We start from the raw sequence: 26,043 nt of genomic DNA, 5'->3' as shown, positions 1-26,043 counted from the left end.
CTGCACGAAACCAGCGCAAAAAAGCAGCATGCAATCCAGCTCGGCCTGCCAGCAAATAAAAAATCATGGACCTACTAGGGGAACACAGTCTGGGATCGCTCGAGGACCGGCTATCACAGCGTTAGGCAAACGGTTGCCAGAAAGCTATCCAGCAAGGATTATGGAAAGTGCACTGTCTGCAAGGAGAGAAGCAGACTCAGCTATAATGGGGACATCGGGTCTCACGAGTAACATCACAAGACCTTGTGAAATTCCCCATCTAGACGGGTCGCCATTAAGGAACCAACACACCTTTGGCCAAGAACTAAGAAAAACTAAAAGTAGTACAAACAACGTTAAAACCACTGGCCAAGAACTAAGAATAACTACAAGCAGTACAAATGACGCTAAAACCACTGCAGCACGACTAGTAGAGGTTAAGCGACGGTCAGATGAACGACCACATGCTGAGCCGTATATATCAAATGAACACACACCTGGTCGACGGCTAAGAGTCACTGCATCCATCTCTAGTCAACCGGAAACAACTTCAATACGACGAGTAGAGGACATGGGACTCAGTCGATCAACAATAGAGAGTGCAATAGGGGGAGAACGGAAAAATCCAACAGGCACCGTCTGGTTTAACCCGGATTACATGTCGCAAGGAAGACACGACACTCTCAACAGAGGTAACATCTTAAAGCTGCTATCCCATATTCCATCCTTGACAGAATTAAAAAGCTCCGACCTGGTATCCATCGAATTTGTAGCCGATGAGGATACAGGCAAAGAAAAAACAAAAGCAACTTGGAGAACCCTGGAAATTTCACAAAAATTAATTGCCGAAGCTGACACCTTTAAAAACTGGGGGATCACAATAAAACCTTATGTTAAGCCAGGGTACCCAGACATTCTTGTCCCGGCGGAAAAAGCAGCGGCTCCAACTATCACGAAAACCCTAAAAAAGTCGGTCCTCAGAGGAGCGGTAGGACCAGGGAGCAATAAAACTGACCAAGACAGCAGCATCAAGGGAGTCACTGCAGATGAACACACACAAATATCTGGAATGTTTGACTCAGGATGGATAGCTAGAACTCTAAACAACAACGAATGACACATCAACCACAAGCCAAAGGAAGATGTTTACGACTCATTAAAAATATGCTCATGGAACATCAATGGCCTGGCTTCCAAAATAACTGACTCAGATTTCATGAACTACATCAGAAAATTTGACATTGTGGCACTCCAAGAGACATGGCTTGTAGACCCACCCAACCTCCATGGTTACTTACGTTTTTACTCAGCCGCAACTAGGACGGCAAAATATGGGCACTCCAAAGGCGGCCTAGTAACGTATATTTTGGTTACAAGTGTGCTGATGGCAAAAGAAGAGGGGCCATCCTCTACAGCTGCCCTGGCTGTAAATATTTGCTTGCCACAACTCAAACAAAGCACTACTGAGACCGACTTCCTTCTAATAAATGCCTATATTAATCCAAGAAGGAAGGGGAAAGCAGCTAAAGATCTCTGCAGCTTTATGGAGACACATATAAGGGAAAGATCTACACCAAATGTTGTTCTTACTGGGGACTTCAATCTTAACCTCATGGGTGCGACACAGGAAGATGTACAACTAACCCAAAACGCAATTTGGGATATCCCAATACAAGCAATTTCACAGATATCCCAAAAAACTAAATTAGGCAATAGGACGCTGGAAAATCTGGAATATTTTAATATCAGGGCTCTCAATGGTAGGACCTCTGGAGATAATCCTCCAGTCGCAACCTTTCACACAACAAAAATGAGTAGCATTCTAGACTATACTTTTTTATCATTACCCTTTTTTCAGTTTCTAGAATCATACCGGATCGGCTGCAGCGGGGACAGCGACCACTGCCCCCAAGAAATTACCATCAAGACCACAAAACCAAATTTTGAGCGTTCAAAAATGTCAAAAGAGTTAACTCAAACCATCAACTTAAAAAAAATTAAATATTCAGCAGTAACAGATGGAACGCTAGTGGAAAGGGCTAAACAGCACTTCGAGAGCCGCGCCGGGCATAGTGAAATTACGAAATGGGAAAATTTTACAAGTACTATGTCTATGTATGCTACAAGATCTAAGCCTCAGTCGCAACTGGGGGATGCACATTTTTGCAAATTCTCTCGAGAAGACAAAAGAAAAATAAAAGACATAAAGAAATCGATCTACTGTACAATGAGAGAACTCCAACGGAAACCCATGGATATCGTAAAGCAAGACCATGTACGAAAACTAAAATCAACACTAAAAAAATTAAAATGGGAAGCAAACAAATCAGCTGAGGATAATCTATGGGCGAGACTCCACTCCGATATCAAACGGAATGACGGAGCAAGGTTCTGGAAATCAATAAATGCATTCATAAGACCTTCGCACCATGGGGTCTCATCAAACATCTCAGAGGATATTTGGGCAAGCTTTCTATGCACCCACTTCAGTCAGGCTGAAGGAAATAGCCAGCACTGCCAGCCTGCCACTTGTAAAAATCTAACAACAATTAACGATACAAGGCACTCAGAACTCTATACTCCAAATGACATCGAGAACTTGCCGAACTTACAAAGTATCATCCAACGCCAAATCAAAAAAGGAAGAAAGGAGGGAGCACCAGGGCCAAACGGTATACCTCCTATTCTTTACAAACAAGATGTGTCAGGCTGGGCAGCAGCCTTGGAACCCCTCTTTCTGGAAATCAGACAATTCAATACAATACCAAGATCCTGGAGGGGCTCCATCATCTCCCCAATCTATAAGGCAGGAGATAAGGCTTCCCCACTTAACTATCGACTGGTGGCTCTAATCGATAACGAGGCAAAATATTTTGCAGGTACCCTACTAGAAGAGCTGACAGATTGGGCAACAGAGAGATCGCTAATCCCAGTCAATCAGACAGGCTTCACTAAGTCAGTAGGCACGATGACGAATATCTTGAGCATGGGCATGCTCATTGACAAAGCAGAATTTAACAAAATACCAATCCATTTCTGCTTCATCGACTACAAGGCCGCATTTGATAGCATAAACCGGAAGCTTTTGTGGTCTAAATTAAATGACTGGGGGATCTCGAGACCCCTGCTGGACCTGCTCATTAACCTGCACACAGAGACCTGGGTACAAATAAAAATAGGGGACGGATCCGCCTTGTCAAGGCCCATACAGACCAATAGGGGCCTAAAGCAAGGCTGTGTCCTGGCCCCCACGCTTTTCAACCTGTTTCTAGGCGACCTAGTCCCAATTCTAAATGGTTGTAACTCCCACGCCCCTAAACTAGGAGGGCTCCAGCTACCTTGTCTACTATATGCAGACGACATCGTCCTAATAAGCCACACTAAGGTAGGACTTCAACATCTTTTGGATGCAACACAAAAGTATTCTGGCAAGAACGATCTTACAATAAACCTGGAGAAAACCCAAACAATGACCATCAGCAAGAAAAAAAGGAAACCAACATCATGGCATTGGAATACGACAAGAATTGAAGACACTCCAATATACAAATATCTAGGAGTGAAGATTGATAAAGGCGGGCAGTTCTCGGTTCAGAGAACAAGCATACGAGGGAGAGGACTTTCACTGGCGATTTCGCTGAAGTCGCTAAATCACAAACTTTCTGGCCCCTCTCTCCTACCCTTGACTCAAGTAATCCGTGCAAAACTTCTCCCAACAATTACTTACGGGAGCGAGGCACTCAGAGGAAGGGATGCCAAGACCCTTGACAACACTATAATAGCTGCATACAGAACCATTTTTAGCCTACCCAGGCAAACCTCACCCGCCCAAATCAGGCTCGAATTTGGCATCGACCAACAGTCCCTGGCAAGGCAGGGAGCCTATATGATAGCCTGGGACAAAGTGAGGAAAGCAAAACAAGGAACTCTGAACGAACATCTGTGGCAGGAGCTAGAACAACATCCCTCCTCAGCAGCAGCCAAGTACCTCACGAGCAGCCTAGCCAATCTAGGTCTAGAACAGCTCTGGAACACCCCAACAAACCACATAACATTCAAAAAACTGGTTAAAAAATCAGTAAAATTACAATCATGGCTGCAAGACAAAGAAGCTCTCTCGAAAAGAACACATGGCTGGCTGACCCTGAATTCATACACTACTAAGGCACAACAGCGCTACCTGGCCGAGGGATACTCCAAAAGTGTCAAGATGTGCTTTTTAAGGCACAGGTTGGGCCTGCTACCTTGCACTCAAAACCTCCCACGCTGGCTCAAAATCAAAGCTGACCCCCTGTGTCGGCTATGCGGGTTGGCACAAGAGGATATGCTGCATTTGATATGCTCGTGTGAAAAACTACAGGACGAAAGGAAACGCTGGCTAAAGCATCACTTCAATCGAAAAGGGATCCGTACTAGAAGGACGGCGGTCCTTGCTTGCTTTCACCCTAATGACCCTGGCTTGAATTGCAGCTTTGTAAAATTTCTGAGGGCAGTTGAAAAGAAGATGCCTAAAAACCTAACCTACAACTGTCCCAGTTCAACCGACCTGACATCGCTCTGCTGACCATTATTACGAGCTCATGAGGACACTGAGCAATACCTCACAATTACGAAGTCCAATAACTCCCTTTTAAACTTCATTGAATGTGAACTTTTTAACTCTTAATTCTTTTATAATGCAGTTTTATGCTCTCTCCTTTTAATCAATTTTATATTGCAATGGTTTTAAGTAACTATGCTAAATAAAGATTACTTACTTACTTACTTACAAAGGGCATTTACGAGTTGTAAAGTTAGACTTTTGTCTCAGTTAAACTTAAGTTTGGTCTCAAGTGTTACTGAGCAAAACTCGTGGTCTGTTACACTTAAGACCAAAACTTAAGTTTAACTGTGACAAAAGTCTAACTTTACAACTCGTAAATGCCCTTTGTGACTACCAAAAGTCGTAAAGTTAGACTTTCGGATCAGTATACCTTTGTAAATCGGGTCCCATGTGTTTATCTCCCAGTACTGTGTCATTGTTTCTATGTATTTAAAAAGCTTGGAATGCAGAAGGTGTACGGCATTCAAGTGCCTTCCCATAAATTATCATGACTAGTGCAAATTAGTCAGAAATCATCCTTTCCAAAATCCTTGGCTCCTGCAAACTATCTTTAGCTAACCCTGGGTTGGAAAGAAATCAGTCTGTTCTGGAGAAGGCTCTATGCATTCCTGAACGATCAGAAAACCCTTGGTCTGTACTTTATTTAAGGCTTCATGCATCTTTGAGAGCTAAGGCTTACGTAGTCCCCTACCAATGCGCCCCCCAATAAGAAGCACATTTCCCCATAGCTGCTTTCAATATAAAATCAAACTCCCACTTAAAAATGCTGGTACCCTGATATGTCCCTCAGCTGTAAGGCCATTCCCATCAGTTGCCTACCAGCTTCCTGCATGATTTACTAAACGTTCAAGCTATTGCCCTGGTTGGACACTCAGATCATCTAATGTAACTATGCTTGTGTCCCAGTATCACTGAGATCTATTTATTTATAGCTTTTAAAGTGCCAGATGCTATGTTGTGGAATGCCTTCCATTTCTGTGGCATAGGGCATCAATGCTCATTTACACATCGGGTGAGACTTGTCTCTGCTTTTAATATTCGTCTGTAACACATTTTGAGATTTCTTAGGTGGCACTTTCGTTTACAGACCATTATATCTTGTTCATCAAGCTAAAGGGCCTAATTCCCTAAATTCTCATTAGAACCTTGTTTTAAATTTGTGCAACCCTTTTTTAACATTATTATTATTATTATGATCATTATTAGTGATAAATGGATTACATTTAGACTACTACCACTGGCAATAGTAATACAAACATAAATAATACAAAAAATACCATAAAAAAGGTTTCTTCATCAAATACTTAAAGTTTGTTCAGAAGACCTGAGACGTGCCTATTAAAAAAGTATAACAACACTGGCATATAGCCACCTTAAAGACAGACTTTGAAATTTGGACCTATTCATGTTTTTCTCAAAGGGCTGAGTTTATAGATCAGTCATCTGCTATTGCTAACCCAAGCTCAAGTCGACCCCTTGTGTGAGCACCAAGTACACCACCAAACTGCCCTTGCTGAAGCTAAACCACTGCTAGTGATGCACAAGGAGACCCAATGTAGGACTGACCCACATTGCCCTTTCCTTTGTGCCAATATACCAATGTGGAGTCCTTCTTGGGGATTGCAACAAGTCTGTGATACCCAAGAAGGACCTACCGCCATTGGGCCCTAGGGGGAGGAACAGTGAGGGTGGTTCCATTGACATGATGCCTGCCCTTTTCTGTCGCCATCCACCCTGCTGGTTCTTTAGGTCTACACACAAATGCTGCCATGCTTACTTACACCCCTTGAAGTTTCTATTGTTGCAGAAGTATTCTACTACTAGAAAGGAGACTCTCCCTTTTATACCTCTGAGGCAGTAACATAAGCCGAAGTGCCCAACACTTTTGAAAATTAGACAATCTGTGGAATTCTAGGATGGGTTACGTTTTTCCCTTTCCTAAGTATTGCTTTTCCAGAGTTCCTGACGTATAGTGTATGGCACTCACACTGGATCAACCTCACCCCTCTATTCTGGATCATATTGATTCTCTCTGCATCAGTCCTCTCCCAGTGCTATATTACTCTTCGCCAATGAACCGCCCAATTAATGCATTCCAGATTCCTAATCTGTTTCCCGCATACTTGGTTACAATGTATCCCTATATCACCCGCTTCGTGTCTTAAATCACCCATTCACCTGCCCTAAATCACCCACTTTATATTTTATATCACTTATTTCCTCCATGGCTTACCCACCTCTCTGTTCTAACTGATATTGCTCCTCCATCCTTGATCCCCCTGTCCCCTATCCTGGGCCACCACACTACTCCATCCCAGATTGCTTTGCCATCCTGGTTTACTTTTTCCCGAACGTGTTACCTTCCCTATGCTCCAGAGGTAATTCTGCTTTCTCATTTTGGATCACACACACTTCCTCAGGCTGATCATTCCACGTCACCCATGCAGAACCCCTGCAGTACACTTACACCCCTCAGAATTTGATGCCAACAATTACTTTTTTGTCCTCTACCCCAGAAATTCAGTTTTCCTGCCCTAGAGGAGGTCTTGGGAACGAGATAGTTCAGACTCCTCCCAACCCTGCTCTTATATTTCGAAACTAATGTCTTAGGATACAGAAGGTTTCTGTTTCTTCATCATACCACAGATAGAGATGCCATTGAAGCATCTCAATTGAAGAAGCTTGGCCTCCTTTCACCTGCTGCAGTGGCCACTCCATCTCAGTTTACTCTTGCCCCAGTACTGTGGTTTCCAGCCCCACTCGCCCTGTGTTGGGGCCTGGAGGAGTCTCAACTGTAACCCACTTTCATATTAACTGAGTCTCTTGTGTCCATTTGTCCCTCAGCTGCGGGTGAACCAGGATGAGCCAGGGGAGGACTATATGCTTAAAGCGGATGATGGTGAAGGCGAGGATGCAAGCAGCGCTCCCCGGCGCCACTGGGCAGGTCAAAGCAACAAGGACCAGATGAGAACTAATGTCATCAATGAGATCATCAACACAGAGAAGGACTACATCAAGCACCTCAAGGACATCTGTGAGGTAATCAGGGAAAAGAGGATGGGAGGAGTCACATATTTCCAATTGCAAATTAGATATGTCAGGGACAACCATGGCATAAGAAGCACAGCAGGGAAACTCTGTGTTATCTTCACACGTGCACTCTCCACATGTGTGCCTTGAACCTGCCCTAGAGCCATTCAATTTTGGAAAAAGATGTTCTTTGCCCCTTGTACCCTTGTCCAAGATCCTTTCCTCGCTGTTCTGTTTCAGAACCACTGCCATATGCCAAACAAAATATCAACCTACACTGTAGGTTCCTACAAAAATATAGATGTCACCCTTTTGTATCTCAAACATATATACATATACAAGTGCTACCTCACAATACCAATACGCCTCTGATACTAACACTATAATTTATAGTAACACTACACAGTTCATCAAAGCACACCATGTGAATTCCACAAGCCATCAGACCTTAGCCTTCAAATGTATCTCTAACTGAGAGTTGTCTGATTTTTTTTATTTCTAGTCACAGATCATGTGGCATTGGAAACGTACCCAATCGTGAACTTTGATGGCCCTAATGGGTATCCACATCTTCACATCTGATGACAGGTGGTTGGGATCTCTCTGATACATAGGATTCTCATCTGCAGAGCATACAATTTAAGGAAGAGACACAATGTTCACTTAGATCTTCCTTGAAGTTGAAGACCATGGGGTCTTATTAAGAGGTTATTGGCGCCGGCACCACTAAGTTCATCTGCTGAAGTTACTGATGCCAGGGTGACAGTAGCCCCACTTGGGGGCAGAGTTATTGAGTATTATTTGTCGCATGAGAAATTAGTAATTATTACGGAAATTGGTACTTACAGGTCTGATAGAGGGGAAGTTCCATTCTTTTAAAAAAATTGAAAAATGACTCCTCTCTTGAAGAAGACAGGTGCTGGCCATGAAGTTTCTACAATTTTTCTACAATTTTTCCCCTTACTTCCCTCCTCCCATTTGCTTCCAAGGTTTTGGAAAAGCATGTAGCTGAGATGTTGGGAAATCATCCACAAAACAACAACTGCCTTTCTTTGTTGCAGGTGAGTTTTAGACCTGCCCACAGCACCAAGTCACTTCTACTGTCCATATTAATTGACTTGATAAGCGGATTCGGGAATGGACCACATCAGTATGGTCGATCATAATATTTAGATCTACTGCCTTATGGCCATGGGAATATAGGACATAGCACTACATTTGTTTAGCTCGTTCTTGACTAACCATACCCAGGCTGTTACACTGAGTCCGTACTCTGGACAACATTCACCTTTAGCCAGTAGGGATCCTCCCTCTCTCCTCATTCTTTAATGTGTATGTGATTCTTTGCTGGGTTACTGGAAAAGAGAGGGATCGAGGCATATATGTACTCACATGGCTCACAGTTGATAGTGCGTTTAGATAATCAAACTTACGTACAATTGGAATTTCAACAGACACCGTGTTTAATCTGGAACTCGAGGGAAATGATATAAACTGTAGGTTAATTCAGAAAAGACAGAGTTCTTGGTGATTATAGATCATAGCGTTCTATGGCTGAATGGTCATTAGCCTCTGGAAATGATAAAAGCCCCATTGCTTCAGGAAAAGTCAAGAGTCTTGGGGTCGTATTTGATTCCCAGCTTTCTCTACTCGTGCCTCAGATTAGTGTGGTGGTATCCTCATGTTTTAGGGCATTACAGTATAACTCCCAAGGATTTGTTAGCAGTCTTTTAAGAAGGTATACCCCTACAAGAACACTGAGACCATCTTCATCAAATTTGCTCCATGTTACTACATTTAAGAGACAATCGACAAAAAGGGTATATTTTTTAAGTGGCTGCAGTCAAAATGTGGCATCCCCTTCTGGTGAAACTGAGATTGACATCCTCCCTCCTGGAGTTTTGAAAACACATTAAGATCTTTCTATAGCCTTATAGCCTTATAGCCTGCCGTAGCTAGCTATACCGGTTATTAAAGGCCCGCTCCAGCGTTAAAGGCCCTCGCCTTCGGCTCGGGCTTTAAACAAGGGAGCAGGACTTTAATAGCCGCTATAGCCCAGCTACGAAGGATATAAGGCTATTAGAACATTCTGCCACTAGAGGGCAGAATGTTCTAACAAATAAAACAAAGGCTTTAGGGAGCGCGACGGGATTGAAATCCCCTCAGGCTCCCTGAAGCCTTTGTTCACAGCCAGAGCTGTGAACAAAGAAACATTGGAATGTTGGAGCTCCGGGCTTATACCAGCCATTATAAACCCAGAGCTACTCCATTTTTTTCAATGTAGCTTCCAACATTCCAATGTTCTAATTTGTCGTTAAGCATTTGAAATCTATTGATTGAAATTACAAAGAAAATATGAACAAGCATATAAAATCATACAGTTGGCTCTCGCGGTTCACCTTCTGGATTTAGGTAAGTAGCATGGCCATGTCCAATGTCCCACCAGCAGATTGTCGGGAGCGTCCCGCTTTCGGCCGAGAGAAAGGTGCTGAGGTCGTTGGTTGCAGGCACAGTACAGAGAAGGGATCACCAGAAAACACACTGCACAAGGGGTCTTAAAGGTGAGTCCAAGGGGTCCCACTCAAGAGATCAGGTTGCAAGGGCCTCGAGACCACAGGAGCACATTTGGTTCATCGGTACCCAGGCCAGGCAGAATGGGTGCAGAGCAGATAATTCGGCCAGGCGGCATGCTTCAAGATGTCTTCGCGGTCAATGGCAGGCAGGTTGCAGGGATGATTCCGGGATAACTGGGCCAGTCACAAAGTGTGTCTGACGGATCTCAATGTCCCTCAATGGGATTCTTGCTTCCTTAGCAGTTGGAGTCCAGATTGCCCAAATTGGTCCGGTAGCCCTGGTATTGGTACGGCACGGCTCCGGTAGGTCTTGGTGTCTTCACACTCAGTGGGGAGACAGATCTGCCCCTCTGGAGCTGATATGCCTCTTCTTACTTGGATGCTGTGTCAGAGTTACTGGGGAGCAGCAAGTGCAAGTTTGGTGCCTGTGGACAGCAAGGCAGTAGTTTCTCTACCGCAAGGGAGTTATCAGGTGATTAGCGAAGGACTCTAGGTGTTCCGGGGTTCTCGGAGGTCTCATAGTTGCAGGACGAAACATCACACAATGATGGTTGAGTCCTGGAAGCGGCAGGAAGAGTTTTGTGCCAAATTTCCGCAGCAGGTCTTTGGTTCTCTGCTCTGCATTTCTTCTTTGTCCGCGTCTTCTTTGTATCTGTCAAGTCAGGGCTCAGGGGTGCCACCTAAATACTAAATTTGGGTGTGTTATAGGAGGAGACAGGTAGTAGTCAATGGGCTGCCTACCTTTGGGGGGCCAACATTCTCTATGTGACCACTACCTTTGGGGAACAGGCACAACCCTGACCCTAATTGGCTAATTCTTTCTCAAACAAAATGGAGGAAACTGAAAAGTGGGGTCCACATCACCTGCCCCACCTTAGGGATGGTGCTGGCTGAATGTGGACTCACCTCCTAATCTAACTAATTTTCCCGGCAGTCCTCCCATCAAATGTGGAGCAGTACAGGGGTATTGGCATCCTTCACTATCTGGAGATGCCGGTGTTGCATTTCAAAGTCTGCATCGTATGTGAAGTTTCCTGTCTTGGAATGCCATTCTGGTCTGGAGGAGGTGTGAAGCACCTCTGCGCAGAGCAGGCAATGATCCTGGCATCTGAGAGCAAAGGCTCTCACCCCATGATGTCAGAAACATGAATTGTGGTGGCAGGTTGCTAAGACTATTTAGATACCACACCAGTGATTAGTAGGTTTCAGGGTCCCCTTTAAGGTGCCCTCTGTGTACATTTATTAATAAATCCAACACTGGCATCAGGTTGGATTTATTAACTCCATGCGTGCGGCTCATTTTCCCGCTGTGCGTTGAAGTTTTAAAAAACCCGCGGTTCATGACGAGCTCAGCTCGTCATGAGCGTACGAGAGGTGTACCTCATGATGAGCTGAGCTCGTTATGAGCGTCGAAGGGGTTAAGAGGAAATGCTTGGTACCAAATATCCTTGGGTACAGTGAAGCCATAATGGTACTGGGTAACTCGTATTGACAGGTGCTCAGCCCATCAACTCCCTATGGTTTCCCTGTGCACTTACAATATCCAAGAATGTACTTAGATATTGTAAGGTCATATCTGCTAATGCACGTATGTCCACACATGGGACATAGTGCACCCTGCCTTTGGGCTGTAAGGCCTGCAGTAGGGGTGGCTTACCTATACCTTATACAGTGTCTGTGGGCATGGCACACAGGGATGTGTGCCATGTCGACTCTTCAGTTTCCTGTGCACCAAGATAAGAAGCCTGCAATGGCAGTTTGCATGGTTTTGGTGAGGGGTCCCTAGGGTGGCACAAGTTGTGCTGCAGCCCTAGTGAACCCTTTTCAGAGTCAATGCCCTAGATACCAGGTGTATCATTTACGAGCGACTTATAGGGGTTATTGAAGTTGTGCCAATTGTGGTACAGTTTTAGGGAAAGGACACTGGTATTAGGAACCTGGTTAGCAGGGACCCAGTACACCTCAGCCAAAGTTGCATCAAAAATCAGGCAAAAAAGGGGGGTGGTTAATGCAACATGAAACCAGTTCCTACACTTGGCTATTGGCTATTCTGCAGAAATTGAAACTGGCCCCCAGGAGTCTGCACTCTCAGACTCACATAAGACAAAGTTGCTACGGGTTATGTCGATCATACAGTACATGCTGCTGGTCAAAGAAGGACTTTAATATAGTCCACCACTGCAGATCTCAACAAGCTATGCACTATAGCAGCTTTTTGACATCTTACAATGACAATCACATATAGGATGATATTAACAAAGTCCATCCCAGCAGATCTCTCCACCAACCTGTGTCTACTGAGGAACATAAACTTAAAACAAAATATCTCGGAATGGACATCCCAGGGCAGTAACCAGCACTCCTACTAGTAACTTTAACTTTAATACTAGTAAACATACTACTAGTAAAGTTACTACTAGTAAAATTACTTGTAGGAAAGTTACTAATAGTACCAGGCTATATCAAACAGCTTCGTTGGAACGGCCGTGTACACAACATGAAGCAAAGTTAGGGTGGGAACTCAAGCTAGAAACCACATTCACTGATAAGCAATCGGAATATTGCTGCACGCAAACGAGGGCCATTACGGCGAGCAGAGGCTTAGGGATTATATATTTCAAATTCATACACCGGGTTTACTATACTCCTCTGTGCTTGCACAGATACATATACATAAACAACAAACACCTTGAGGAGGGCCAAAGGGATGTTTATAGACCAGCCTAGGTCATATCCCTCAAAAATTACATATACAACATAGAAACCTAAGGGTCTAGAAAAGAGGATGTCTGGAACCTCTGAAGACAGAGAGTCTTGATGTTTGTTTAATACATCAAAAACAAAGTGAGAACTGGCTACTCATTTCAAAGGGACAGGAAATGTCAAAAAAGGACCACCGGTGATTGCAGAGGAATATCATATAGGATTCCCATCAAAAGTACTCATGATGATCAATACTATCACTTGGTCATCCTTAAGGGTCTCGTGTCTCTAGATCATTGAGACTTTAATCGTACCCTTTTTCCGGAATTCCGGTCCGCAACCACTTTAGGACCAAGTGACTCTGATCTGATAGGATCAAGTGCAGTGCAACAGAAGAAATGGTGAAGTGTATTTAAAAAAGATAGAGAAATCACCAAACAGCTTTATTAAGAGGGTTTCTCTTCCTGCTAAAATCAAGAACAGTGCAATAATATATATCTGCAGTTAAACCAAATACCTGCAAGGGGGCCAACATGTTTCAGCCTTATGGGAAAAGGGACCCTAGGCTTTCTTCAGGGCCTCTGTTCTATCTCATATATGCCCCTGCGTGTGTTGTAAACAGTGTATGGTGTACAAAGAAAATATATAAAGTGAAGTTATTCTACAATCAAAAGGATACAGTTATCCATTGTCTGATAGTACTCCACAGGTCACATGGTGTATAAAACATCCAGTATGCCCGGGGGACAGACCTCACCTCACCTGGACCTAGCTCAGGATATGTGAGACCCCGCTCTGTCCGTCGTTGTCTCAAGCCAAAAGCGAGTCAGAGATACAAGCTGAGAGATGATGATCACTGTGATAGATGGAAGAAGGAGTGCACGGGGTTCCTACACCTCGCGTGGCAGTGCAAGTGGATACAGGAATACTGGAGGAAAGTGATAGATGCTGTGTCCAAGATGACTGGATCTCGCGTCCCAATATCGCCTATTGTAGCTTTGTTGGAATATACAGAAGAGCTGCCATCGATACATAGAAAATGTACTGCTCTGAGTGTGTTACTAGCAAAAAGGCGAGTGGCATGTAGGTGAGGTCAGGGCGCGCCCCCCAATTTAAGGAGTGGCTTACTGATCTGATATTCTGTTAAGGATCAACTCACTACATATGCTGAGCTGCTGCTACCCTCATCACATTTGCTAGTGACTTTAGCCTGAGGAGAATTGTGGTTGCTGCTTGAGAAGGTTTCACCACCCTCAACCAGTTACCCAATTTCTTACACTGTCCCATCCTAATCCAAAGAGAGGACAGATCATTTCTTACAGTTACGGTCAGATCAGGATAACACTATTTTTCATTTACTTGTACATAAGATTCTGCCACACATACATTATAACGTCCATTTCCACGCCAACTAGCAGCATTGTGCTTACCTTTGTGTCTGAGTGCCCATACGTTACGACTCATAAGCCTCAAAGTCCATGAAAAAAGGGACTGTAAAGCATTTATTCAGAATTTACCACAGATAAACACTTGCCACTATCCATTTCCTGTGAACTGAGAGGAATAGAAATTGAAGAAAGTGAAGAAGCAAATTCAGCGTGTCTTAAGATGGATCTGACCACAGACCCTCACAAGGGAACATGCACGTGTACACACACAAACATATGTGCACACACACAGACACAATCACACAACTGCAATGTTACCATCGCATTCTGGAATCAAATGGTATTTTATTACAGAAAACCATCACAACTGGAATGAAAATTCCTTATGTTACAGCAGCTCAAAAACCTGGCTCTGTGCTTCCAGTGTTTAGAAATATACATTGATTTTCCGTAGGGTAATACTGGAAAGCCACAATGAGAATACACATACATTTGTAAGCTTCTGCCACAACAGATTCAGAGTTACAGAGAGTATCCAGAGCTACGTTTAGATGAATGAGTGACAAGAAGGATGCTGAAGTAACACTATGCTTGTGATGCAGCATATATCTGATCTCATTCAACTATCACCGGGGTCATTGTGGGCTAGCTGTTATGTAGGGATACTTATAGTTTCCAGCGGGCAGTTATTAAATCATATTAGTTGGTAAACTCAAATATTTAGGTTGGCATATTTGTTGTAAGATGTGTTCCTATGATTTAAATGTAATGCTGCACATCCAGTGGAAGAGACACATCTTGTAGTGTCTCATGCTTTAACCTGCATGGGTGTCAGGCAGAATACCTATAAAGCAGTCACCTGTCTTTATAGGTATATGACCCAAGAAGCATTAGCTCCCTTAACTGCATTACGACTAAAATGGGAGGAGGATCTGGGTGATGTGATTCCTGAGAAGATATGGGCTGAACTAGTTGAACAAGCGTGGAAGAGTACTAGAAATGTCCGCTTTCAACTAGTGCATTGGGGGATAAGTGGGAGGGATGGGAGATTTGTTTAGCACTATCAATTATGTGGGGGGGAATTTTCACTGCACTGTCCTTTAAGAAATGTGGGTGCCGATAACTTACACGCTTACTGATGGTTTTGTTGACATACAATATCCTTGTAGTGAAAAGTGGAACAGTGCATATGTCTATTATAGATATGTTACTTGTTAATAAGCACGGCCCTACTACACTCTCATTACGTGCCCCCCTTCCTGCCTATATATTTTGACAATGCTTGTATTGTTATATTTTGGAAAACAGTAAAACGTTTGTATAAAAAAAATGGGTGTCATGTAGAATTAAAATGGCAAAGCAGATGGAGAAGTGTGGTGATGGAGTATGACAGAGGGCGGCCCATGCAAGAGATGCAAATAAACAGGCCAAGAATTAGAGCTCTCTTCTCTTAAGAAGATACCCCATACACAGTGGTGAGGTTAGATGAACAGTGACATCAAGCCTAATAAGGATCTGGTGGGTTCTACCACTTCCCCAAGTCTGTTCCTCTACATTTGTGTGCAGAAGGGTAGTAGAGCCATGTTGTGAGGCAGGGTAGGATCCATTCTTGAGAAACAGGAGTATAGTAGGCCATGGGAAACTAAATTAATGTGCTGTTGGTTCACTATATATAAGGGAAAACTTTAAATACTCAGTTTAAAACTGAATCTTTCTGTATTGTCCATCCACCAAAATAAGCAAGCACTGACTGTCTTCGTTCTCTGCAGGGTTACGTAAAGCAGTGCCGAAAAAGGGCTGACATGTTCACAGAGGAGCAGCTGCGCACCATCTTCGGCAACATTGAAGACATCTACAAGTTCCAGCGGAAATTTCTTAAGGTTCTAGAGAAGCAGTTCAACAAGGATCTGCCACACATGAGCGAGATTGGCACCTGCTTCTTAGAATATGTAAGTTGGTGCCTCAAATGATACCTCTGACCCCTATCAAACACCACCCCTGATGCCCATACTCCAGGTTCATTCAGTGATGGACTTCACTTGAAGAGGGGAGCTAACGGGTTCCCTGGCATTGGTAGTCTGTTTGGAATGTAGGGGTCTGATTGCAGAGTGCTACTAAATGATGCCCAATTACTGCGTGGAAGGTTATTGTCTAATTCTTGGTCTTGTAAGCATTTGTGATCTGTTTGGGTTCCTGTTCTATTATTTGTCCTATCTAGTAATTATACAGTAATAATAAGGTAATATTTACAATTCATCTTCTGCTAAGGACCATGTATCTAATTCACTCAGTGACAGCTGGAAAATGTTCAAGCAAGTGGGACGTAAATTAGATCTAATTTGTCTAATTCTTGGTCTTGTAAGCATTTGTGATCTGTTTGGGTTCCTGTTCTATTATTTGTCCTATCTAGTAATTATACAGTAATAATAAGGTAATATTTACAATTCATCTTCTGCTAAGGACCATGTATCTAATTCACTCAGTGACAGCTGGAAAATGTTCAAGCAAGTGGGACGTAAATTAGATCTAATTTGTTTCCAAAAGAATTGGATGAAAGTCATGCATTTTATAGTCCATTTGTTATGATCTAGGTATACTTAAAAACACATACAGCATTCCACTTCATTTTTACCTTACACAACCTTTTTAGTTTCTAGTCCTTCCATTTGCAACTAAATTGTCAGTCATATGATATGGAGTTAGTAAGTTACAGATTACCATTTTGTGTTCACAAGCCAGTGAAACCAGCCCCCCTGCCTCCCTCCCCCCCCCTGCAAGAGGGATATTCTACATCAGAGGGTGCTTCTGTGAGCTGTTTAAACTGTTTTTACTAAGGACTGTGCACTTTGTTTTTTGGCCAGTAGAGGGAGTAAAGTTTTATTCAAACAGTATTGTTAGATTTCAAGTTAGTGAGGCCTTTACCCGCAGAAGTCCAAAGTATGGATTGAGCCAGTCTGTCTCCTAGGAGATTCTGAACAGGAAAAGCAGTCCCCCCCCCCTAGCCCCCCCCCCCAGCCACCCCCCCCCCCCCCCCCCCACACGCCAGCAGACCCAGGACTGGGGATTGGCTATTCAACTACCAGGTAACTCTGAGCCGTCCCTTCACACTAGCCCAGGTCCCTTAAGGCCTTGCTGGGTGCACCCCAAATCATTCTCCTCTATCTTGTGCGTTTCAGCCTCCCTGTGCCCCAGATTGCAGTGAGCAGAGTCCAAGAAGTGGTATGGAGGTAGACCAGTGCTGTCTCTTCCCCAAAACAAAAGTTTTTTTTAAAAACGATTTTCACTTTCTGTGGTTTCTGTCTTTGCCTGTGGTTGTTACAGCTTAAAACATTTAGTTTTAACCTGCCTGTGGTTGGATATTTTATCACATGTTTTGTGTTTTAAACTTGTGTTTTTTCCTGCCCATGATTGCTTCCATTTAATGTGTTGAATTGTGGGATCAGGTACCCAACCCACTTAATGATGTTGCCTTACCATGGCATCTTTTTGTATGTTACCATATCACTAGTATAGTGCAAACCTATCCAACGGAGCATTGTAGAAGAGAGACTTGTACTGTATGGTAGTTAGGAAGGGGACATGGGATGCACTCTGGGAGAAAAGTGACAGACTTCACTGAGAGGGTAGCATAGGAAAAGGGTATTCACTAGGCCCTGGGGAAAGTGTAGGGGACAATATGGGGTTGGCATTGAAAGAATAAAAACTGTGATCATGTTTTTATACCAACGTATAATTTTAACGTGATTTTAGAAGCATAATATAATAAGTTATCAGTAGTAAATTCTAACCTCCTAGGGACTTAGGCCGTAGCCAACAGTGCGTAAAAATCATCTCCCCTAGAACAGTGGTTCTTTGAGTTCTGTGGACCCCACTGAATCGTTACTGGATTCCGGCAATCCCCTTTGAGTCATGATTAGAAGCCGCGTATGCCCTGTCTAAGCAAGTTCTACCATTTAAACTTAAAAGAACAATATATGAAAGTACAAGGACAAATGCTCAAGTATTAAAGTATTTTGTGTAATTCACAATCAAATTTTGAAAAGGTTTCACGTTTTCAATGTTGCTTCGTTATTTGAATATATTTTATTAATTTACATTGACTATTTTAATGTCACTGATTTTGTAAAACAGTAGCGGACCCCCTGATATGGCCCTGCGGACCCCAGGGGTCCCCGGACCACAAGGTAAGAGCCACCGCCCCAGAACAAATGTCTCTGCCTGTATGGTTCTAAATAGTTCTGAAAATGAGTTACATGTAAAGTGCTGTAATACCTACTGTGTGCTCCAGAAACACTGTATAATATCATTAAATAAATAACAATGCCAATTAAACAGCCAGCACAACTGAATGGCCCTCTTCAGATTCGATTTGTGCTTCTTTGACACTTACGTTAGCTACTAAGGACATGCTTAATGCCCATTGCCTCAGTTCACGGAACTGCTGGAATTCAGTGCATGAGAGCAAGGTGCTACATGTTACCATACATCTGAAATTCAAGAAATGGGAACAAATATTTAGTTCTTGTACATATGGAGTTCAAACCAAAAGAGCAGGGGTCTGCACGTTCCCAGACATCTGGGGGCTTATTTACAAGCCCGTGCGCCACCCGTACGTCGCTTTTCCATGTTAAAAATGACGCACAAGTGGAGCAAGAGGCTTGTAAATAAGCCCCCTGGAATTTAAGGCGCAAGTGAAGGGTCTGCAGATTCCCATACATCTGGGATTCAAGATTCGATAACAAGGGTCCGCATGTTTCCAGATCTCTGAAATTCAAGACACACGAGTAGCGGTTTGCATATTCCCATACATGTGGAATTCAGGAGATGTGAGCCAGGTTGGCCATGTTCCCACAGAACATATAAGACACAAGAGATGGGGTATGTATGTTCCAAAACATCTGGAATTTAAGACATGAGAGCAAGCATCTACATGTTCTCATATATCAAAAATTCAAGACTCTATGTCAAGGGCCTGCATGTTCTTAGACATCTGGAATATAAGACAAGAGTGAGGGTCTGCATGTTCCCAAATATCAGGAATTCATGGCACTTGACCAGGGGTCTGCATGTTCCCAAACATCTAAAATTAAAGACACAATATACCAGGAATCTGCATATTCCCTAACAATTGGAATTCTAGATACTTGACCAAGTGTTTGATAATCTGATACATCTGGAATTTGTGATACAAGAGTAAGCGGTTGCATGTCTGCATACGTGTGGGTTTCAAGACATAAGAGCTGGGGGTCCTTGTTCCCATAGATGTGGAATTCAAGAGATGTGAGAAAGGTTCTGCATGTTCCCATTTATATGAAACATAAGACAGAGGGGTCTGCATCTACATGTTCCCATACATCTGGAATTCATGGCACTTGAGCAGGGGTCTTCATGTTCCCAAACATCAAAAATCAAAGACATAAGAGCAAGGATATGCATTTTCCCTAAGCATTGGAAATCTAGATAAGCAAACAAATGGCTGCATGTTCCCTAACTCAAGTAATACATGAGCAAGTGTCTGCATCATCCAATACATATGGAGATTAGGAAGCAAGAGCCGGAGCCTGCATGTCTCCTCGTTAATGGAATTCAAGACAAAATAGCAGGAGTCCATGTTTTCAAGCAAGTGAAATTTAAGAGACGTGAGCAAGGTTCTGCGTATTTTCATTCATATGGAACTTAAGACACAAGAGTAGGGTCTGCATGTTCCCCAATATCTTATAAAAGGCAGCTTTCTATAAGGTGAATAAGAGTTAAAGTGCTTCAAATGCTGGCTTTATACTCTAATGTTTTTATTAACCTCTTGGATGCTCGGCATATTTCCCTGCTGTGCTGAGAAATCGTAAATCCCACACATCATGACGAGCTGGGCTCGTCATGAGCGTGCGAGGAGGCTACTTCATGACGAGCCCAGCTCGTCATGAGCGTGGAAGGGGTTAATATCCCTGATTCCACAAGTGTTCCTGTTATTTGCTCTCTGGCGGCTCGTTCTCAACCAAATGAGCATAACACCGACTATTGGAGAGGAAGTCAACCATCTATTATAAGACACAGACACACCTAATTCAGTGACACTCATACTGTTTATCACCTTGCAAGTCTATGGACTTTAGAAGGAGCTTGTCCATCGGCCTAATTTCTCTACATGGTCAATTCATCCCCTGTGACTTGCAATATCCTTATAACATACAGTAAAAGGTACATCTAGAGGATGATGATAATGAAGATTATTATCAAAGCGTAGTATAACAGTCATCCATATTTTCTCTACCCCTAAATGTATGAAGGAGTAGTGCACATTGGTGGTGTTTGCAGCATAGAACCGAAATGGTCACTTGCCACTCTAGGGAAGCTGGTATGTAGCAGAGAGCTCATACAGTATGATCTAGCCTTGGAGATTTAGGGCTCCCTCCGCTCTCATAGGAATGAGCCAAGCTCTGAAAGAGAACAAGGCTGAGAAGCTACTGTACCTCAGGTTGACTGCACAAATTGCTTTTGTCAGGTCAGTTGAGCACACACATTCACACTCACAGCACTATTCCACTGCTGTAGCAGAAACACCACTACCATGTTTCACAGGCTAGGCTGTCACAGAAACGTAAACATAAAGTGGTGGAGTTTGCTCATCTTACCTACAGAAAAAAAGATATATGAACAGCATAGCTGCCAAGACTCCACCTTGCTTTTGTGTGACATGTCCATCTTCTCAATATGCTGAGTGGCACTTTATCTCATGTAGCACAAAACAGTTATGTCCATGTAATAATACACATTACAGAAATTACCAACTTTTGAACACAGTAGTAGTCTAGGAATACACTTCAATCGAAATCTATTTCTCACAGAAAATGAAAGTATACTGATAAAAACGGTTGTATGGCATTACAACGCGGGATTTTACAACGCGTGCCATTACAATGCTGTTTTTACAACGCAAGTCGTTACAACGACTTGTGCTGTAAGCGCTGGATAGTGGAATAGTTTAATTTTCTATTCCAACTCCAGCCCACGTTACCGTAGGGAAGGTGTTGGAATAGAAAATTAAACTATTCCCTATCCAACAGCGCCCTCCAGCACAAGTCTTTGTAACGACTTGCGTTGTAAAAGCAGCATTGTAATAGCAGCGCGGGGTAATGCCCGCGTTATTATGGCTGTTTACCGATAAAAACAGACAAGCATAAATGTTCGAAATGGGGTCTCTAGTTGGGAGTCGGCATGCACCCTATCCAAGTAGAGACCCTCACTCTAGTCAGGGTAAGTAGTTTACACCCCCTTGGTAGCTTGACTCGAGCATTCAGGCTTATCTCAGAGGCAATGCACAAAAGGTTTTGTGCATACACACACAGTAAAAACACTACAAATGGAGTCTACGCCAGCTTAGAAACATAGCCAATATTTATCTGAATAAAAGAAGACTAAAATGATAAAAATCCAGCATACACAAATAAAGATATGAATTTTGAAAGAAAAACTAAAGATGCAGTTCCTTGAAGTTGAGAGTGCCAACCGGGGCTATCATGGATTCTTCCGTAACACAAATCCAACAGTTCAGTGGTATGGCTTTGGGAAGACCCCCAAAACAGTACCTTTGGAAATGAAGAGTCCTCGGGGACCTTGCAATGAAATCCGAAGATGAGGCATCACCGGCGGGAGAAGGTTCCGAAAGTCAGGCAGAAGTCATTGAGGCCTTGACGTAACACGCGTTGCAGGTCGCTCTCCACTATTTCAAAGTCATGTGCACTGGCATCGGCGGGGTCAGGGCTGCAATGTGATCCCTGTCAATGCATTGTGTTCTTCACAAGCTGTGAACAGTGCTTTGGTGCAGGCAGCAGCGTGGCTTCAGTTCAGAAGCGATATCGTTGGCAGACCCGGGGCTACGAAGTGAGATGGGGCAGGCAGCGGTGTCGGAGACTAAGTCAGAGTCGATGGCGCTATCGGCAGAACACCAGGGTCTACAATGTGGTCGATGCGGAACATTGTGCTTTTCATGAGTGGTGCTCTCGGTGTCGATCACAGCATGAATCAATGTCATTGGTGAGGCCGGGGCTGCGATGTCGTGGTGGGCGATGCTTTGCTTTCTCGGCGAGCAAGGACCACAGGTTTGGTGCAGACAGCGGCATTGATGATGGCATCAGAGTGATTTCTTTTGGTTTCCAGCACACCACTCGGCTCCAAGGACCCAGGACCGGATTTGGCACCTCTTGGTAAGAGCAGGCTCTCAGCAGAGGAGCCCTAGTCCTGGAAACAAGTTGTAGCTGAAGTCTTTCCTGCCCCTGAGACTTCTAACAGGAAGCAAGCACATACAAGCCCCTGGAGAAATTTAGGATTGCAGAATGTAGAAAGTAAAGCCCAGTTCTTTCACTGCTAAAGACAGAAGCAGTAAGCAGCAGGCCAACACAGCAAAGCAAAACAGCAAAGTGGCAGTCCCTTCTGATAGCTCACCCAGCTTTTCTTCTTAGCAGAGTGTCCTCAGTCTAGAAGTGTTCTGAAGTTGTGGTGTCATAGCTCCAGTACCTATATCAGTTTCTGCCTTTGAAGTAGGCAAACTTTAAAGGAAAGTCTGTGTAGTGGACAAGACCCTGCCTTGCCCTAACCTGGCTCCAGACACACTACAAGGGGTGGAGACAGTTTTGTTTGAGAACAGGCACAGCCCTATTCAGGTGCAAGTGACAACTCTTCCCATTACTCTAGCTCAGGAAGACCCATCTGCCTGGTAATGGGCCATCAGGATATTCTGCGGTACAAAAAGGGGTGGTAATGGACGGAGTATCTGAACCAATCAAACACTCACACCCAGTCAAAAGATCTTGGTTTAATCCATCACCATTCTTTAGCCCACTCTGCCACCCCAGTTCAGACATGGCTATATTCAAATCAGTCTGACCCTGTACCTCATGGGAGCAGTCCAGCCCGAACTGCCAAGCCATGCCTTCCCTGGACCGGAAACAAGCTTCCGAGGACCAGTTTCTGGCATTACAGCCATCTTCAGCCCGGCTTGCTTGAATCCAGTGGCAAAGTGAGCAAGGGACTCACGTCTGAGCATACCCTGCCACACTTATGGCGGCCAAAGCGGTACAAAAGGGGGTGGTAATGGACGGAGCATCTGAACCAATCAAACACTCACACCCAGTCAAAAGATCTGGGTTTAATCCATCACCGTTCTTTAGCCCACTCTGCCACCCCAGTTCAGACATGGCTATATGCAAATCAGTCTGACCCTGTGCCTCATGGGAACAGTCCAGCCCAACTACCAAGCCATGCCTTCCCTGGACCGGAAACAAGCTTCTGAGGACCGGTTTCTGGCATTACAGCCGTCTTCAGCCCGGCTTGCTTGAATCCAGTGGCAAAGTGAGCAAGGGACTCACGTCTGAGCATACCCTGTGTATAAGTGTGGCAGGGTATGCTCAGACGTGAGTCCCTTGCTCACTTTGCCACTGGATTCAAGCAAGCTGGGCTGAAGACGGCTGTAATGCCAGAAACCAGTCCTCGGAAGCTTGTTTCCGGTCCAGGGAAGGCATGGCTTGGCAGTTCGGGCTGGACTGTTTGGGTGTGAGTGTTTGATTGGTTCAGCTGCTCCGTCCATTACCACCCCCTTTTGTACCGCTTTTGGCCGCCATAAGTGTGGCAGGATATGCCCAGACGTGAGTCCCTTGCTCACTTTGCCACTGGATTCAAGCAAGCCAGGCTGAAGACGGCTGTAATGCCAGAAACCGGTCCTCAGAAGCTTGTTTCCGGTCCAGGGAAGGCATGGCTTGGCAGTTCGGGCTGGACTGTTCCCATGAGCCACAGGGTCAGACTGATTTGCATATAGCCATGTCTGAACTGGGGTGGCAGAGCGGGCTAAAGAACGGTGATGGATTAAACCCAGATCTTTTGACTGGGTATGAGTGTTTGATTGGTTCAGATGCTCCGTCCATTACCACCCCCTTTTGTATCGCTTTTGGCTGCCATAAGTGTGGCAGGGTATGCTCAGACGTGAGTCCCTTGCTCACTTTGCCAGTGGATTCAAGCAAGCCGGGCTGAAGACGGCTGTAATGCCAGAAACCGGTCCCCGGAAGCTTGTTTCCGGTCCAGGGAAGGCATGGCTTGGCAGTTCGGGCTGGACTGTTCCCATGAGGCACAGGGTCAGACTGATTTGCATATAGACATGTCTGAACTGGGGTGGCAGAGTGGGCTAAAGAACGGTGATGGATTAAACCCAGATCTTTTGACTGGGTGTGAGTGTTTGATTGGTTCAGATGCTCCGTCCATTACCACCCCCTTTTGTACCATCAGGATATTCTGGGCACACCTCAGCTCCCTTTATGCGACCGTCTAGAGTAAATGCACAACAGCTCAACTGTGACCCTCCCTCAGACATGGATTCCACAGACAGGCAGAGGCACAGAATGGCCAAGCAAAAACATGCCTACTTTCTAAAAACAGCATTTTCAAACATGCAGTATGTTACCTGTATAGGGGCTGGAATGTAAACACTGCATTAGCTTGTATTGTGGAGTTTTGTGCTCTCCCACTCGCCTCTCTGCCTCTCATGCCGTCTGTTGTTTTGCGGTTTTAGTAAGGTGGAGTTGCCAAGCTCTGCTGAAGTCTCAGTTCCAAAGCGTTCTTTCTTACCAGCTCCTCATCACACCCCTGCTTCCCTTTGTTGCATGGGTGAAAGGTCTGTCAAGCAGCACCGCAATCATGTGTGGTGGATATCAGGGGAGTGTGATTGGATGCTTCTGAAGGCTGTGAAAGACCCAGAGGCAGTAGTGATGCACTCAGGCAAAAGGCACAAGCACACTCCAACTGAGAGACTAGGGGCATAGAAAGACACAGATAAACTGACACTGGGACTTAGACACACAGATACAGTAATAGGTGTGGGTATACGGACACTGGGATTCAGAGACACAGACATGTGGCACAAAGACATGTGCAGGCTGCCACTAGAACTTAATGCAGGCACAGGGCATACAGACACTGGAGCGTGACATGAAGACATGCGTAAACTGGCACTGACAATTACAAACACGGGACAGCGCTTCAATACCTGCAGGATCAATTCACATACTGCAAAAAAAACGTTACTTTCCACTGTCAGTGCCTTAGTGCCTCTCATAACAACATACCGTGCATATTGCTCGGCTGCTTGCTGGGCACCATTCTGGCATATGGGCAGTGTTTGCACTGTAACTAACCCCATGGCTGAAGATGAGAGACAGACTGGTCAGGCACGCAGGTGCTCCCTGGCCCAAAGAAACCCAACTGAGGGCGTCAGATCCGCAGGAAGGCTGGGTACAGCATGCCTTTTGTTTGTTATTGGAAAAGCCAATAGCTGCTGATCTATATGGTCAGGAGAGGCCGCGCTTGATCTCAGATTTTTGTTTCCTAAAGGAATATAACATCAGCTCTGGAGGCTGCGCTAAGGAAAGCAGTAAAGTGTCAATTAATTGACTGTCACCATAGCAATGCGAGTGAGATCCAGGCACAGGTGTAAGAAATTGCCTGGCAGCACCAGTAGCTGCCGAGCATGCCGGATTCATTATATTCAAATAATTGCAGCTCCTCATGATTGCACAAAATCAGAGGAGCTCTAATTATATGTGACTAATGCATTTTAGTGTAGCATAGGGCTCAAAGGGCTTTAGCCCCCATGTCGTGTGTGTCAGCCTGGGCTGAGACAGCTTCCCGGCACTATCTATGCAGGACCAAATACACACGTTGTGTGGAAAAGTCTATTCTATACTGAAACTTTTTAGACGACTCTTCCCCTGGATCCCACAGAACT

At 44.3% G+C, this 26,043-nt stretch overlaps 1 protein-coding gene across 6 annotated transcripts in view; it reads left to right on the top strand.

Annotated features, from left to right (window-relative positions):
• Positions 1 to 26,043, top strand: part of ARHGEF4 (Rho guanine nucleotide exchange factor 4) — a 639,140-nt gene that overhangs the window by 547,064 nt on the left and 66,033 nt on the right. For all 6 annotated transcript variants that reach the window (XM_078666094.1, XM_078666093.1, XM_078666095.1 and 3 more), the window contains 2 exons: positions 7,427 to 7,621; positions 16,046 to 16,225. In XM_078666094.1, coding sequence (XP_078522220.1) covers positions 7,427 to 7,621; positions 16,046 to 16,225 — 375 coding nt within the window. The remainder of the gene's footprint in view (positions 1 to 7,426; positions 7,622 to 16,045; positions 16,226 to 26,043) is intronic.

The sequence above is a fragment of the Lissotriton helveticus genome, chromosome 11 (genome assembly GCF_964261635.1).
Source record: "Lissotriton helveticus chromosome 11, aLisHel1.1, whole genome shotgun sequence".
NCBI lineage: Eukaryota > Metazoa > Chordata > Amphibia > Caudata > Salamandridae > Lissotriton > Lissotriton helveticus.
The sequence above is the reverse complement of the archived record's forward strand: the minus strand, read 5'-3'. Positions and strand labels throughout refer to the sequence as shown.